The following is a 13,707-nucleotide window of genomic DNA, read 5'->3' on the forward strand; positions in this document are numbered from 1 at the left end:
TACTGAAACTATCTTTAAGGCCCTTGATTAGATCAATGCAATCAGTGACTGATATAGAGGGGGATTGGAGGCCCTTCATGGCAAAATCACTGATATCAAATAACTTGGCAAATGTGCCAACATCCTCTTTTATACAAGGTCTCTTGAACAAGATTAACAGTGAACTTTGTTTGGCTAACTAGCTAGCTAATGCTGAGTAGCCTACACAGTGTAGCCTAGCCAACACAGTGGTAAGCTACTGTTTCCTGCACATGGTATCAGTGTGAAGTGACACGTGCCAGAACCTGTCCATTATTTTGAAGTTGATAAACTGTAAATAATCAAGCATAATTCAAATTAATTTGAATTCATGAATGGAATTGATTTTATGTATAGCACTAGATTTTTTGTGGTGTCCTGAAAGGCATCTGAAAGGCATCTTCCAAATAAAATGCATTATTCTTATTGTCTCTGAAGCCTGTGATAGAACAATTACATGTTTACCTGATTTGTTTGATATTAATAGTTAGACATTAATACTTAACAAATAGGATATTTCTGTCCTGTTTGTGTTTTTTTGGTCTCCACTCTAATTCCCTGCAGCTAATCTGGGCGTATGGTCACCAGAGATGGCTTGAGTTGACAAATGAGTTAAAGACTGCATTGCATAGAAAATGTGGTTGGTGTAACCAGGAGGAGTTTAGAACAATTCCTCATTGTCTCTAAATCATCCTTGCATCTGGGAAACTAAGCCAGGGAGGGGTGAAGACATCACCCATGTGCAGATAACAACAGAATGAACCCAGAGTGACTTATTTCCACGACAAGCCTCTGGTTCTGAAGGATGCAATTTCCAATCCAGCAACAGAAAGTTGTTTGAGATTTTTGTTTTAAGCCTATCCCAAACCTTAACGACTCAGAGTTAATGCCTAACCTTAAGATGTCGGAGTTAATGCATACACTTAACCTTAAACACTTTGAAATTTGCAACAACTTCAAAAAGTTTTGTTTGAGAAACATGGACGAACGTCTAATTCTGACATGAGACTGTGAGAGCCAGTTGAGGCTTCACTGTGTGGCTGTTTTACCAAGTTGTATCCAGGCTGTATCACAACTGGCCGGGATTGGGAGTCCCATAGGGAAGCACACGATTGGCCCAGCGTCGTCCGGGTTTGGCCGTCATTGTAAATAAGAATTTGTTCTTAACAGATTTGCCTAGTTAAATAAATGTTAAATTTAAAAAAAAAAAAAAAAATTGAAGTGCCATAGAGGAAAAAGCAAGCACAGATTGGCTCAATCCAAAGCCGACATGTAAAGAATATTAAATAATGCATCTGTGATTTGTATTTATTGCAACTTTCTGAAGATGCAATGGCATGGGAATGCCTGTGTCTACCACTTTGTGCAGCCAGTAAATTTGTTTGATATATTTTTTTTTTTACATTTAAACTTTAACTAGGAAAGTCAGTTAACATTGCAGAAACAGTCATTTCTAAAGGCCTTCCAGTAAACTTTCCAAATTAAATGTTAACTGCAAAGTAGGCTTACCTGGTAGAATGAATTGTATCAAATCAAGAGGTATTTTGATTAGCAAACTCTGCTATTGCACATGCAGTACAGAAACACTGCCAGCCAAAAACCAGTCTCTTGATGTGCTCAATTGAAATTAAAAGGGGAACTAAAACCTGCAAAATAAAAAGTTTTATTTTCTTCCTCACACCTCAAATGTGGTCTCCTGATGTGATTTAAGCTTTGTTGTACGCGCACATACATACACAGTCAGACCCCAGGCTTTTCCTCCTCCTCCTCCTCCTCATTGTCCTCCCTCCATGTTTCCTCCCAGCCTCCTCCCTTACCCTCAGGTAGGTCCCACAAAGCCAGTCCCAGTGCCTGAAGTAGGGGGCGTAGTTCCCCCTGTAGACGTGGTGGTGTGCCTGGTGGAAGGGGGCCCCTCCGAAGCAGGGCAGCAGTCTATGGAGGGCCCAGGGCAGGTCATAACCACAGTGGTCCTCTACGGCCAGCCAGGTGTTGAGCAGGTGGAACAGGGCCTCGCTCAAAGGGTGGCAGCCCACCACCCAGGCACTGGTCAGGGCCAGGACCTGCAGGGAGAGGAGCTCAGCCGGGCTGGCATCCTGGGCAGTCAGGGCAAAGGTAATCCGGTTCTGGTGGTGAGCCTGGTGGACCATCCGATACAGCCAAGGAACCCTGGGGACCATACAGACAGAACTTTGATGTGTATGCACTATAACTTTGTTGTCTGGGTTACAACTAAATGATCAAAAACATAGGTGTGTGGTGAATTAAGAGGAGTAGCCTTTAGTGATTGAACCAGTGACACCTCAAATCAAATCACATTTTATTGGACACATACACATGAGTGAGGGAGTACAGGAGAGAACTGAGCATGCACCCCTGAGGGGCTCCCGTGTTGAGGATCAGCGTGGCAGATGTGTTGTATTGTTGTTTTTGTCGCACTGTTTTGCTTTATCTTGGCCAGGTCGCAGTTGTAAATGAGAACTTGTTCTCATCTGACCTACCTGGTTAAATATTTTTTTTTATAAAAATACAAATAAAAACACCTGGGGCGGTCCATCAGGAAGTCCGGGATCCAGTTGCAGAGGGAGGTGTTTAGTCCCAGGGTCCTTAGCTTAGTGATGAGCTTTGAGGGCACTATGGTGTTGAATGCTGAGCTGTAGTCAATGAATAGCATTCTCACAAAGAGATTGCATCATCTGTGGATCTGTTTGGTCGGTATGCAAATTGGAATGGGTCTAGGGTTTCTGGGATAATGGTATTGATGTGAACCATGACCAGCCTTTCAAAGCACTTCATGGCTACGGGTCGGTAGTCATTTAGGCAGGTTACCTTAGTGTTTTTGGGCACAGGAACTATGGTGTTCTGCTTGAAACATGTTGGTATTACAGACTCAGTCAGGGACTTGTTGAAAATGTCAGTGAAGCCACTTAACAGTTGGTCAGTGCATGCTTGGAGTACACGCCCTGGTAATCCGTCTGGCCCTGCGGCCTTGTGAACATTGACCTGTTTAAATGTCTTACACACATCGGCTACGGAGGGCGTGATCACACAGTCATCCGGAATAGCTTGTGCTCTCATGCATGTTTCAGTGTTACTTGCCTTGAAGCAAGCATAGAAGTAATTTAGCTCGTGTGGTTGGTTTGTGTCACTGGGCAGCAGGCGGCTGTGCTTCTCTTTGTAGTCTGTAATAGTTTGCAAGCCCTGCCACAGCCGACGAGCGTCAGAGCCGGTGTAGTAAGGTTCAATCTTAGTCCTGTATTGACGCTTTGCCTGTTTGATGGTTCGTCGGAGGGTATAGCGGGATTTCTTATAAGCTTCCGGGTTAGAGTCCTGCTCCTAGAAAGCGGCATCTCTACCCTTTAGCTTAGTACGGATGTTGCCTGTAATCCATTGCTTCTGGTTAGGCTATGTACGTACGGTCACTGTGGGGACGACTTCATCGATGCACTTATTGATGAAGCCAGTGACTGTATATTCCTCAATGCCATCGGAGGAATCCCGGAACATATTCCAGTCTGTGTTAGTAAAACAGCTCTGTAGCTTAGCATCTGCTTCATCTGACGAGTCACTGTTGCTTCCTGCTTTAGTATTTGCTTGTAAGCAGGAATCTGGAGGATAGAATTATAGTCAGATTTGCCAAATGTTGGGTGACGGAGAGTTTTGTACGCATCTCTGTGTGTGGAGTACATGTGGTCTAGAGTCTTTTTCCCTCTGGTTGCACATTTAACATGCTGGTAGAGATTAGGTAGAACGTATTCCCTGCATTAAAGTCCCCGGCTACTAGGAGCACTGCTTCTGGATGAGCGTTTTCCTGTTTGCTTATGGCCGTATACAGCTCATTGAGTGGGTTTTAGTGCCAGCATTCGTCTGCGGTGGTATATAGACAGCTACAAAAAATAGATGTAAACTTTCTTGGTAAATAGTGTGGTCAACAGCTTATCATGAGATACTCCACCTCAGGCGAGCAAAACCTTGAGACTTCCTTAGATCATGCACCAGCTGTTGTTTACAAATATACATAGGATGCTGTTCTATCCTGACGAAAAACTAATGTCCCGTTGATAGGATATACGTGCTCGTAGTTCGTCTATTTTATTATCGATTGATTGTACGTTGGCTAATAGGACTGATGGTAAAGGTAGATTACCCTCTCGGCGATGGATCCTTACAAGGCACTCGGACAGTCGTCCACGATATCTCCGTCTTTTCCTCCTGCGAATGACGGGGATGAGGGCCCTGTTGGGCGTCCGAAGTAAATCCTTCCCGTCCGACTCGTTGAAGAAGAATTCCTCCAGTACGGGGTGAGTAATCGCTGCCCTGATATCAAGAAGCTCTTTTCGGTCATAAGACATGGTGGCAGAAACATTATGTTCAAAATATTTTACAAATAATGCAAAAAAACATACACAATAGCACAATTGGCTACGAGATCGTAAAACGGCAGCCATCTCCTTTAGCAACATTATTATTTCCATGGGAAGGACAGAGTACCCAAAATAATCACTGCTTTGCCTAGCTTCATTTGTTGCATTGAGACTATTTCATATGTTGTGCATGCGTATTGCCTAAACATTTGTGGGTAAGTCTGCAGTAAGCTCTGCACATTTGGGCGTGTCTACATAATTGTATATAAGACAGCCGATCAGAGATCAGAGGAATGTTTTACAACACTTTGGACAAAAGCCAGGTTTGATAATTTTGTTATCCTTGGCCGTACAACGCTGTCACTGAGAGGTTCAACCTAAAAGACAGATGAATAGACTTAATTTACAAGGAAAGGGCGGCCAAAACACATTTTCCTTGCAATTTGTGGAATAGGCTACTGTTGAATGAAAATACATGTAGGGTACATAACTGAAACATTTTATTTATCTAGCTAGAATTTCATTTGAGACACTGACATTTTGAACTGCATTTTCAATCATTTTTATTGTTGATATGGACATTTTGTTAGAACATTATTTATTATACAGTACCAGTCAAAAGTTTGGACACACCTACTCATTCAAGTGTTTCTTTATTTTTACTATTCTTTACATTGTATAATAACAGTGAAGACATCAAAACTATGACATAATTATGTTGGAAGTTGGTCTTTTACCAAATAGGGCTATCTTCTGAACACCACCCCTACCTTGTCACAACACAACTGATTGGCTCAAATGCATTAAGAAGAAAAGTAATTCCACAAATTAACTTAAGGCACACCTGTTAATTGAAATGCATTCCAGATGACTACTTCATGAAGCTGGTTGAGAGAATGCCAAGAGTGTGCAAAGCTGTCATCCAGGCAAAGGTTGGCTACTTTGAAGAATCTCAAATATAAAACATATAACACTTTTTTGGTTACTACATGATTCCATATGTGTTATTTCATAGTTTTGATGTCTTCACTATTATTCTACAATATAGAAAATAAAAAATAATTAAAAACAAGAGTAGGTGTGAGTAGGTGTGTCCAAACTTTTGACTGGTGCTGTATATGTGTGTAATAATATTTCACATAATAGTATTATTGTGTGTGTGTGCGCGCTCGCGACAGGCAACCGCAGGGTGCACGTGACACGTCTAGTGCAGTCGTGCCTAGGTAGAGTTTAGTGGCATGCCCGCTTAACACGTTTGCATACTTTCGCTTACAGCTCGCTGCCGCCGGCAAGCCCTTGTGGTGAATTGTGCAGCATCTTCATGCACAAGTCCCCCCTTGCCGGTACAAAGCCTCTCCATGACCAACACTCCTGTCGGGCCTCCTCATGGTGGCACACGTTAACTGGTTGTCTTGAAACTCCAGGCTAACCGGCAGGGGACCTGGGAGCAGCAGTGAGCCCCAGAGATGCGTCTGTACAGGCCCACCTCTGTGTGGACACATCCTGGCAGCCATCAACCACTGTCCCACTGCCTTGTGGGTTAATCTGGTACAACAAAGGCTAGGGGATCACACCCTGAGAGAAAAGCAGCGTGCTGGCGGCATGCGGACGCCGACAGACTGGAGGTCCGGCAGCCTCCTGCAGCTGTGGAAGATACTGGTCGTCCTGGGTTTCCCTCTTGCCACTGGAATTTCACCTTCCTACAGTGAAGTAGTGCTGTTGGGGATTGCGCACCCTCAGCGGCACTTTAAATAACTTCCTTTGCACAGGTATCGACTTCTGACCTTGGTGAAGCCATCAACCAGAAACCGGACTAAAGTCTGGGGGCATTGGGGTGTCTGGTGATGGGGGCAGGAGTGAATGCACCGGGAGCCCTTAATCATACCCCTGCACGCCAGCGGCACAGGGCTACTATGGTCGCCAGCAGCTGGCACTTGAGTGGAATCTGCTCACATCAGACTACTGTGTGACTGATTAGCCCTATTAAGGAGCCACACGGCTCACCCCAGCTGGGGAGAGGCTTAGAAAAGGTCGCCTAAAAATGTCCCACTCACGCCATCCTGGATAGACTACCGCGCCTATCGGGAGTTCCATTCACGCCATCCTGGATAGACTACCGCACCTATCGGGAGTTCCACTCACGCCATCCTGGATAGACTACCGCACCTATCGGGAGTTCCACTCACGCCATCCTGGATAGACTACCGCACCTATCGGGAGTTCCACTCACGCCATCCTGGATAGGCTACCGCACCTATCGGGAGTTCCACTCACGATATCCTGGATAGGCTACCGCACCTATCGGGAGTTCCACTCACGCCATCCTGGATAGGCTACCGCACCTATCGGGAGTTCCACTCACGCCATCCTGGATAGGCTACTGCACCTATCGGGAGTTCCACTCACGCCATCCTGGATAGGCTACTGCACCTATCGGGAGTTCCACTCACGCCATCCTGGATAGGCTACCGCACCTATCGGGAGTTCCACTCACACCATCCTGGATAGGCTACTGCACCTATCGGGAGTTCCACTCACGCCATCCTGGATAGGCTACTGCACCTATCAGGAGTTCCACTCACGCCATCCTGGATAGGCTACTGCACCTATCGGGAGTTCCACTCACGCCATCCTGGATAGGCTACCGCACCTATCGGAAGTTCCACTCACGCCATCCTGGATAGGCTACCACACCTATCGGGAGTTCCACTCACGCCATCCTGGATAGGCTACTGCACCTATCGGGAGTTCCACTTAGCGGTCGAAAAATGCTAAAGAAAATAATTCCCCTGAGACTGGCGACATGGAACATCAGAACTCTTTTGGACACTGACAATAATAGCGATAGACCCCATCGAAGAACAGCTTTGATTGCTGCAGAACTAAGGCGCTACAACATTGACATTGCTTCCCTGAGTGAGACCAGGTTCCTGGATGAAGGGTCCTTGAAAGAGGAGGGAGAAGGTGAAACCTTCTTCTGGAAAGGTTACCCTCCGGGTGGACAACATCAGCACGGTGTGGGACTGGCAAATGAGAACAGCCTTCTACCCAGCCTCACCGAAACATCTGTCGGCATAAGTGAAAGACTCATGTCTCTCCGTATCCTCCCAGCCAAGATGCGTTATGCTACTCCTCTCAGTGGATACGCACCAACGCTACCATCTAAAAATTAGAGAAAGGACTGCTTCTACCAGTCACTAGATGAGGCAATTTACTGCATCCCCATGAATGACAAGATCTTTCTGCTGGGTGGCCTCAACGCAAGGGTGGGACAGAACAACAAAATATGGAGTGCTGGGTAGGCATGGTGTTGGCCAGGTCAATGAGAACGGCATGGGACTGCTAACTCTATGAGTCGCGCATGATCGAATTGTCACTAACACCTTGTTCCAGCAGAAGAACAAATATCTAACATCATGGATGCACCCACACTCCAAACACTGGCACCTGATTGACTACGTCACAGTGAGACATTCTGATACTAATGACATCCTGCTGACACGTGCCATGAGAGGTGCAGAATGCTGGACAAATCACTGTGTGATACTGGATAATCACCAGGTGAAAATAGGTCTCTCTCCCCCCCAACACCTGCAGAAGTCCAGTAAGAGGCATCTGCACTGTATCTGGCTTGAGAAAGCTGCAGTAAGGGACGAGTTGCCGTCGCTCTCTCGCTGAAAGGCTGAGGGAGACTGAGCCTCTTCTGAGTGCAGAGGACCCCATGGAACAGAAGTGGACATCTATTAACTCAGTGCTCTATCAGGCAATGGCTCACTCCATTGGCTACAGAGGTAGGAAACATCATGACTGGTTCGATGAGAACTCTGTCCAGTAAGGGTCCAGTAAGGCTGTGATGGTGTCAATATGCACAATGCACACAGGGCTACTCTCAACAGCACCACATCTGCTACCCTTCGCAAGCAATGGCATGCTTGGCAGAGCTACTGAAGAGAGGTTATTTCTGCACCAGAACGCTCCACCAGTACATGACTAAGGTTTGGGACCGGGAGATCGTCCCTCAACAGTGGCGGGATGCAAACATTGTCATGATCAATAAGAACAAGGGCGACAAGTCCATCTGCACAACAGCCGGGGGATATCCCTTCTGGCTGTTGCCAGCAAGGTCCTGGCCAAGGTGATGCAACACAGGCTGGTGAACAACATCACAGAGGCTGCTGCCAGTCACAATGCGGCTTCAGAAAGAACAGGAGTATGGTCGACATGACATTCACGGCAAGGCAACTCCAGGAGAAGTTCAACTTTTTTGGTGCGGGAACAAGCTGTCGTACACGTCAATCCAGAGCATCCCAAACGTGCTCAATGGGTGACATTTCTGGTGAGTATGCAGGCCAGGCCAGTATGCAGGCCATCTGAAAATGCCAGATGTGGAGGGCCTGGGCTGGCTTTGGTGGACATTCCTGCAGTCAGCATGCCAATTGCACGCTCCCTCAAAACTAGAGATACAGTGCCTTGCGAAAGTATTCGGCCCCCTTGAACTTTGCGACCTTTTGCCACATTTCAGGCTTCAAACATAAAGATATAAAACTGTATTTTTTTGTGAAGAATCAACAACAAGAGGGACACAATCATGAAGTGGAACGGCATTTATTGGATATTTCAAACTTTTTTAACAAATCAAACTGAAAAATTGGGCGTGCAAAATTATTCACAGCATTGTCCATTTAAATAAATGTAGCCAATTTATTCATTACTACATTTAGCTAACATTAGATAGTTAATCCAGAGATGCTTACCTTTTATTCGATTCAGTAGTCTCATCATGGCATTTGTAGTTCACATTAGCCGCTAATTTGCATTTCATTTTTTGGGGGTTAAATACAGGCATTATATATTGATAAGTCACCATGTCCTAGAGATACTTACACAGTTATACAAAACGTCACGCCTGGGTAAAACCTACACCAAACACAGACCTTATTTTAAGTGTTTCTAAAATCTCATATGGGAAAAATTAATGGTGGTAACACGACTGGAACCATTTCCCTGTATGACTACTAGGTTTTGGAGGTTTTATGACTCATACTGTCGTACTCTATGGCTGTGCTGAGTTGAGCAGTGTCATTTTCTCAGATGAAATGAAATATGTCGCCATATTATGCACAACCTGAAGTGAATCACTACACATCAAAGTTTCTCATAAAAACAAAAAGCTTACCGATGCATGGAATAATGCCATATGAAGAACAGCGCATCGAATAGAAGTAGGCATGCGATAACCTCCGCTATGAGCACTCTCCAGGATGGCGCGAGTTCTGGAAATATTGGATTCCGAACGCTTTGGTAAAGCGCGCTGGCCGGGAGAATAGTTGTCAGGTATTTGATAAAAATCCTCCAAAAGCAATCAACCCATCGCTGCAAACACAACCCCAACGGTTCAGCTATCCTAGAGATCCTGTAGAAATGTATCCGTGGCCAGAAACATCCCAGCGCTTCAAACACTAGAAAAGGTGAGCAGAGGAGAATGTGGATGAAGAACGCAAAGCACGCGGGCAGATAAGGTGACGTGAGGAACTCCCGTCGCGCTCGCAGATCATCCCACAGCGCCTGGAGCAGTAATCTATCTCCATTTGGGTCCCCATGTTGATCAAAAGTACAATTCATGTCAGCCATAGGCTTCATATTTAATCAAATCAAATTTTCAACGGGAAGTGTTCTCAGCATCTAACCAAGTGTTGGCTATTTGAAATATCGGCAGTCCTCTCCAGCAATTTCAATCCAACTGAAAGTAGGCTATGAATTTAGTTATACAAATACTTATTTTCTCCTCCTTCATGGTTGGGAACACACCCACTGTGCACAGACATCAAATCAACTGTTGGTTCAACGTAATTTCATTGAAATCACGTTGGAACAACCTTGATTAAACCAGTGTGTGCCTAGTGGGCAGGCTTGTCTGTTATTTGGTGGGAGGGTAGTTGATTCATAGCAGCAGTTAAATCTATGAGACAGTCAATCAGACTGTTTCCCATAACCAAACCTCTTGCTTGGGGTCTCTCTATGGTCAGAGACAGATTCAGAAATCATAGGCATGGGGCTTTGTTTTTTATAGCCCCCCCACCCCTCTTCCCAGCACACTATCATTTTCTGTAATCAAATCCTTGCACCAAGATGCAATCCGATGCTTGGTACATTTACTGTTGAAGAAGAAAAGAAAAAAAACGTTATATTAAAGCCATAATGTTTGCCATGTGGCATAGGCTACAGTTGAGCAGAGGCGATTTCAGGATTTCCACACATAGATAAAAAAAATACCACACCAATGATCGAAATGAGTGGCTACTCTGACTGACAATGTGATATCAATCTGGTCTTGAATTCGAACAAACAATAGCCCAGGCCAATGAACACAGATTGTACAATATTAGGAGGATTTGTTTAGACACACCTACTCATTAAAGGGTTTTTCTTTACTTTTAGTATTTTCTAGATTGTAGAATAACAGTGAAGAAAACAAAACCATGCAATAACAATTATGGAATCATGTAGTAAAAGTGTTAAACAAATCAAAATATATTTTATATTTGAGATTCTTCAAAGTGGCCACCCATTGCCTGGATGATAGCGTTGCACACGCTTGGCATTCTCTCAACCAGCTTCATGAGGTAGTCACCTGGAATTTCAATGGCATTTCTGGCATTTTAATTAACAGGTGTGCCTTGTTAAAAGTTCATTTGTGGAATATCTTTCCTTCTTAATGCGTTTCAGACAAACAGTGATGTTGTGACAAGGTAGTTGTGGTATACAGAATATAGTCCTATTTGGTAAAAGACCAAGTCCATATTATGGCAAGAACAGCTCAAATAAGTAAAGAGAAATGACAGTCCACCATTACTTTAAGACATGAAGGTCAGTCAATCTGGAAAATGTAAAGAACTTTGAAAGTTTCTTAGGAGGCCATTCCTTCTCTTGCTAGAACAAAATACACATTTTCTAGCTTTGACAAATCTGATGTATTAGTTAAACATATCAATTGCACAGTTATGACTAAGTAGGCTATGTATCAAATCCAGAAAAAAACCTTGCCACAAATCTGTCACAAGCAGACATGTACACAAAAGGTAAGAATACATTTTGTTTGTGAAATAGGGGTAGTCTAGACTAGTCTGTTCCCTATGTGTTTCATTCAAACCAATGCTACTTCTTCACTTGGAAATTATTTTGTTCTGTCAGTCCTCTCTAAACTAAAATTAAACTATGAACTGTCTCGTGCTTGAAATCCCCTCTACAAGACTATCTGATGCAGGAATACTGGAATACTACTGATTGCACACACACTACTGATTGCACACAAAAAATGTTGCTATTACCCTAGGGTTCTTCGGTTTGTCCAAATAGGGGAACCCTTTTTGATGCTACGTAGAAGGTCTTACCTTGAACCCTTTACTTAGTAGAATCCTCTATGAACAGTTCTAGAACCCTTCTTCCTAGAACCCTCTATGAACGATTCTACTAAGAACCCTTTTATCTTTGAAGGGTTCTTCCTAGAACCTTCTATGAATGTGTTGTCTATGAATGTTTCCATCAACCTTATTAGCCTTCACAATTAAACTATTTATGACAATAGTGTTTTACTCAACACAAAGAAAAATTACACTCAACTCTGGCTATTAACACCAACACTGGGGTTATTTTACACCACTGAGTGTTCATTTAACTCCTGAATAAACACTAGAAATGTTACACTAAAATATCAACACTAGGTAAAACTGGCCAATTTGCTGTACCATACAATATACTGCTGTTTCACGCATACTCCCTTCTATTCTTCTCCTCTCTGCTCAGAAAATCTCAGAAAATACTAATTTGAAAGACAGAATTGATGGCACAGATATCAACTATGTCAGTACTGTATATGTAAAATTATTAAGGGAATACCAGATACATGCACAAATATTCCCATATAGGTAGTTTACAGCATTCTCACATTTTTAAACTGGTCAGATTACTTAACTTCTGATGTTAAAGTTTAAACACAGAGGTAAACAAACACATGCTCAGGCTCTATTTTAAAATAAAGAAAAAAGTTACAAAATTAAGCTTTTTCAGATTCAGAAGTGTTCTATAGAACCCTTCTTGCCAACCAAATTATTTTTCTTGCCTTCCAAAGAATAATCAAATAACCCTTTCTGCCAAAAAACTGTTGTTAGGATGTTAAAGGTTCTAGGCAGAACCGCTTGCCTTACAATGAACCGTTGTCTTCCAAAAAGTTTATTCAGATGAAAACAGTTATTGGTAGAACATTATCCCTCCAACAAGAACCCTTTTAGTAAAAAACAATTCTACGAGTGTAGGGTGTTTATCACAGGTGATACAGTTGAAGTTGGAAGTTTACATACACCTTAGCCAAATACATTTAAACTCAGTTTTCATTTCCTGACATTTAAACATAGTAAAAATTCCCGGTCTTAGGTCAGTTAGGATCACCACTTTATTTAAAGAATGTGAAATGTCAGAATAATAGTAGAGAGAATGATTTATTTCAGCTTGTATTTCTTTCATCACATTCCCAGTGGGTCAGAAGTTTACATACACTCAATTAGTATTTGGTAGTATTGCCTTTACATTTTTTAACTTGGGTCAAACGTGTCGGGTAGCCTTCCACAAGCTTCCCACAATAAGTTGGGTGAATTTTGGCCCATTCCTCCTGACAGAGCTGGTGTAACTGAGTCAGGTTTGTGTAACTTAAGCCATTTTGCCACAACTTTGGAAGTATGCTTGGGGTCATTGTCCATTTGGAAGACCCATTTGCGACCAAGCTTTAACTTCCTGACTGATGTCTTGAGATGTTGCTTCAATATATACACATAATTTTCGTTCCTTATGATGCCATCTATTTTGGGAAGTGCACCAGTCCCCCCTGCAACAAAGCACCCCCACAACATGATGATGCCACCCCCGTGCTTCACGGTTGGGATGGTGTTCTTCGGCTTGCAAGTGTCCCCCTTTTTCCTCCAAACATAACGATGGTGATTATGGCCAAACAGTTCTATTTTTGTTTCATCAGACCAGAGGACAACAAAAAAAAAGTATGATCTTTGTCCCCATGTGCAGTTGCAAACCGTAGTCTGTCTTTTTTATGCCGGTTTTGGAGCAGTGGCTTCTTCCTTGCTGAGCAGCCTTTCGGGTTATGTCAATATAGGACTCATTTTACTGTGGCTATAGATACTTTTGTACCGGTCTCCTCCAGCATCTTCACATGGTCCTTTGCTGTTGTTCTGGGATTTATTTGCACTTTTCGCACCAAAGTACGTTCATCTCTAGGAGACAGAACGTGTCTTAACAGAGGATGCTTGAAAAATATGTTATC

General features: G+C 43.4%; 1 protein-coding gene across 2 annotated transcripts; it reads right to left on the reverse strand.

Annotated features, from left to right (window-relative positions):
* Positions 1 to 1,312: 1,312 nt before the first annotated feature.
* LOC110536255 (cholesterol 25-hydroxylase-like protein) lies at positions 1,313 to 10,183 on the reverse strand. 2 transcript variants are annotated; one of them, XM_021621937.3, is made up of 2 exons: positions 9,556 to 10,183; positions 1,313 to 2,184 (listed from the first exon to the last, which is right to left on the reverse strand). In XM_021621937.3, exons 1-2 carry the CDS (start codon positions 10,017 to 10,019, stop codon positions 1,725 to 1,727), a joined length of 924 nt encoding a protein of 307 aa, XP_021477612.1. In that variant the 5' UTR covers positions 10,020 to 10,183; the 3' UTR covers positions 1,313 to 1,724. The 2 variants fall into 2 exon arrangements, with proteins under 2 accessions (XP_021477612.1, XP_090047153.1); XM_090191027.1 differs by lacking the exon at positions 9,556 to 10,183 and adding an exon at positions 4,163 to 5,365.
* Positions 10,184 to 13,707: the final 3,524 nt, after the last annotated feature.

This window comes from Oncorhynchus mykiss, chromosome 11, assembly GCF_057628025.1.
Source record: "Oncorhynchus mykiss isolate SJ-2025 chromosome 11, ASM5762802v1, whole genome shotgun sequence".
NCBI classification, from domain to species: domain Eukaryota; kingdom Metazoa; phylum Chordata; class Actinopteri; order Salmoniformes; family Salmonidae; genus Oncorhynchus; species Oncorhynchus mykiss.

Bases quoted from the DNA above. Each gene is read 5' to 3' on its own strand.
- LOC110536255 (XM_021621937.3), bottom strand. From the start codon at position 10,019: ATGAAGCCTATGGCTGACATGAATTGTACTTTTGATCAACATGGGGAC. The intron at 2,185-9,555 runs GTAAGCTTTTTG...TATGGTCCCCAG, and splicing joins TGGCATTATTCCATGCATCG to GGTTCCTTGGCTGTATCGGA.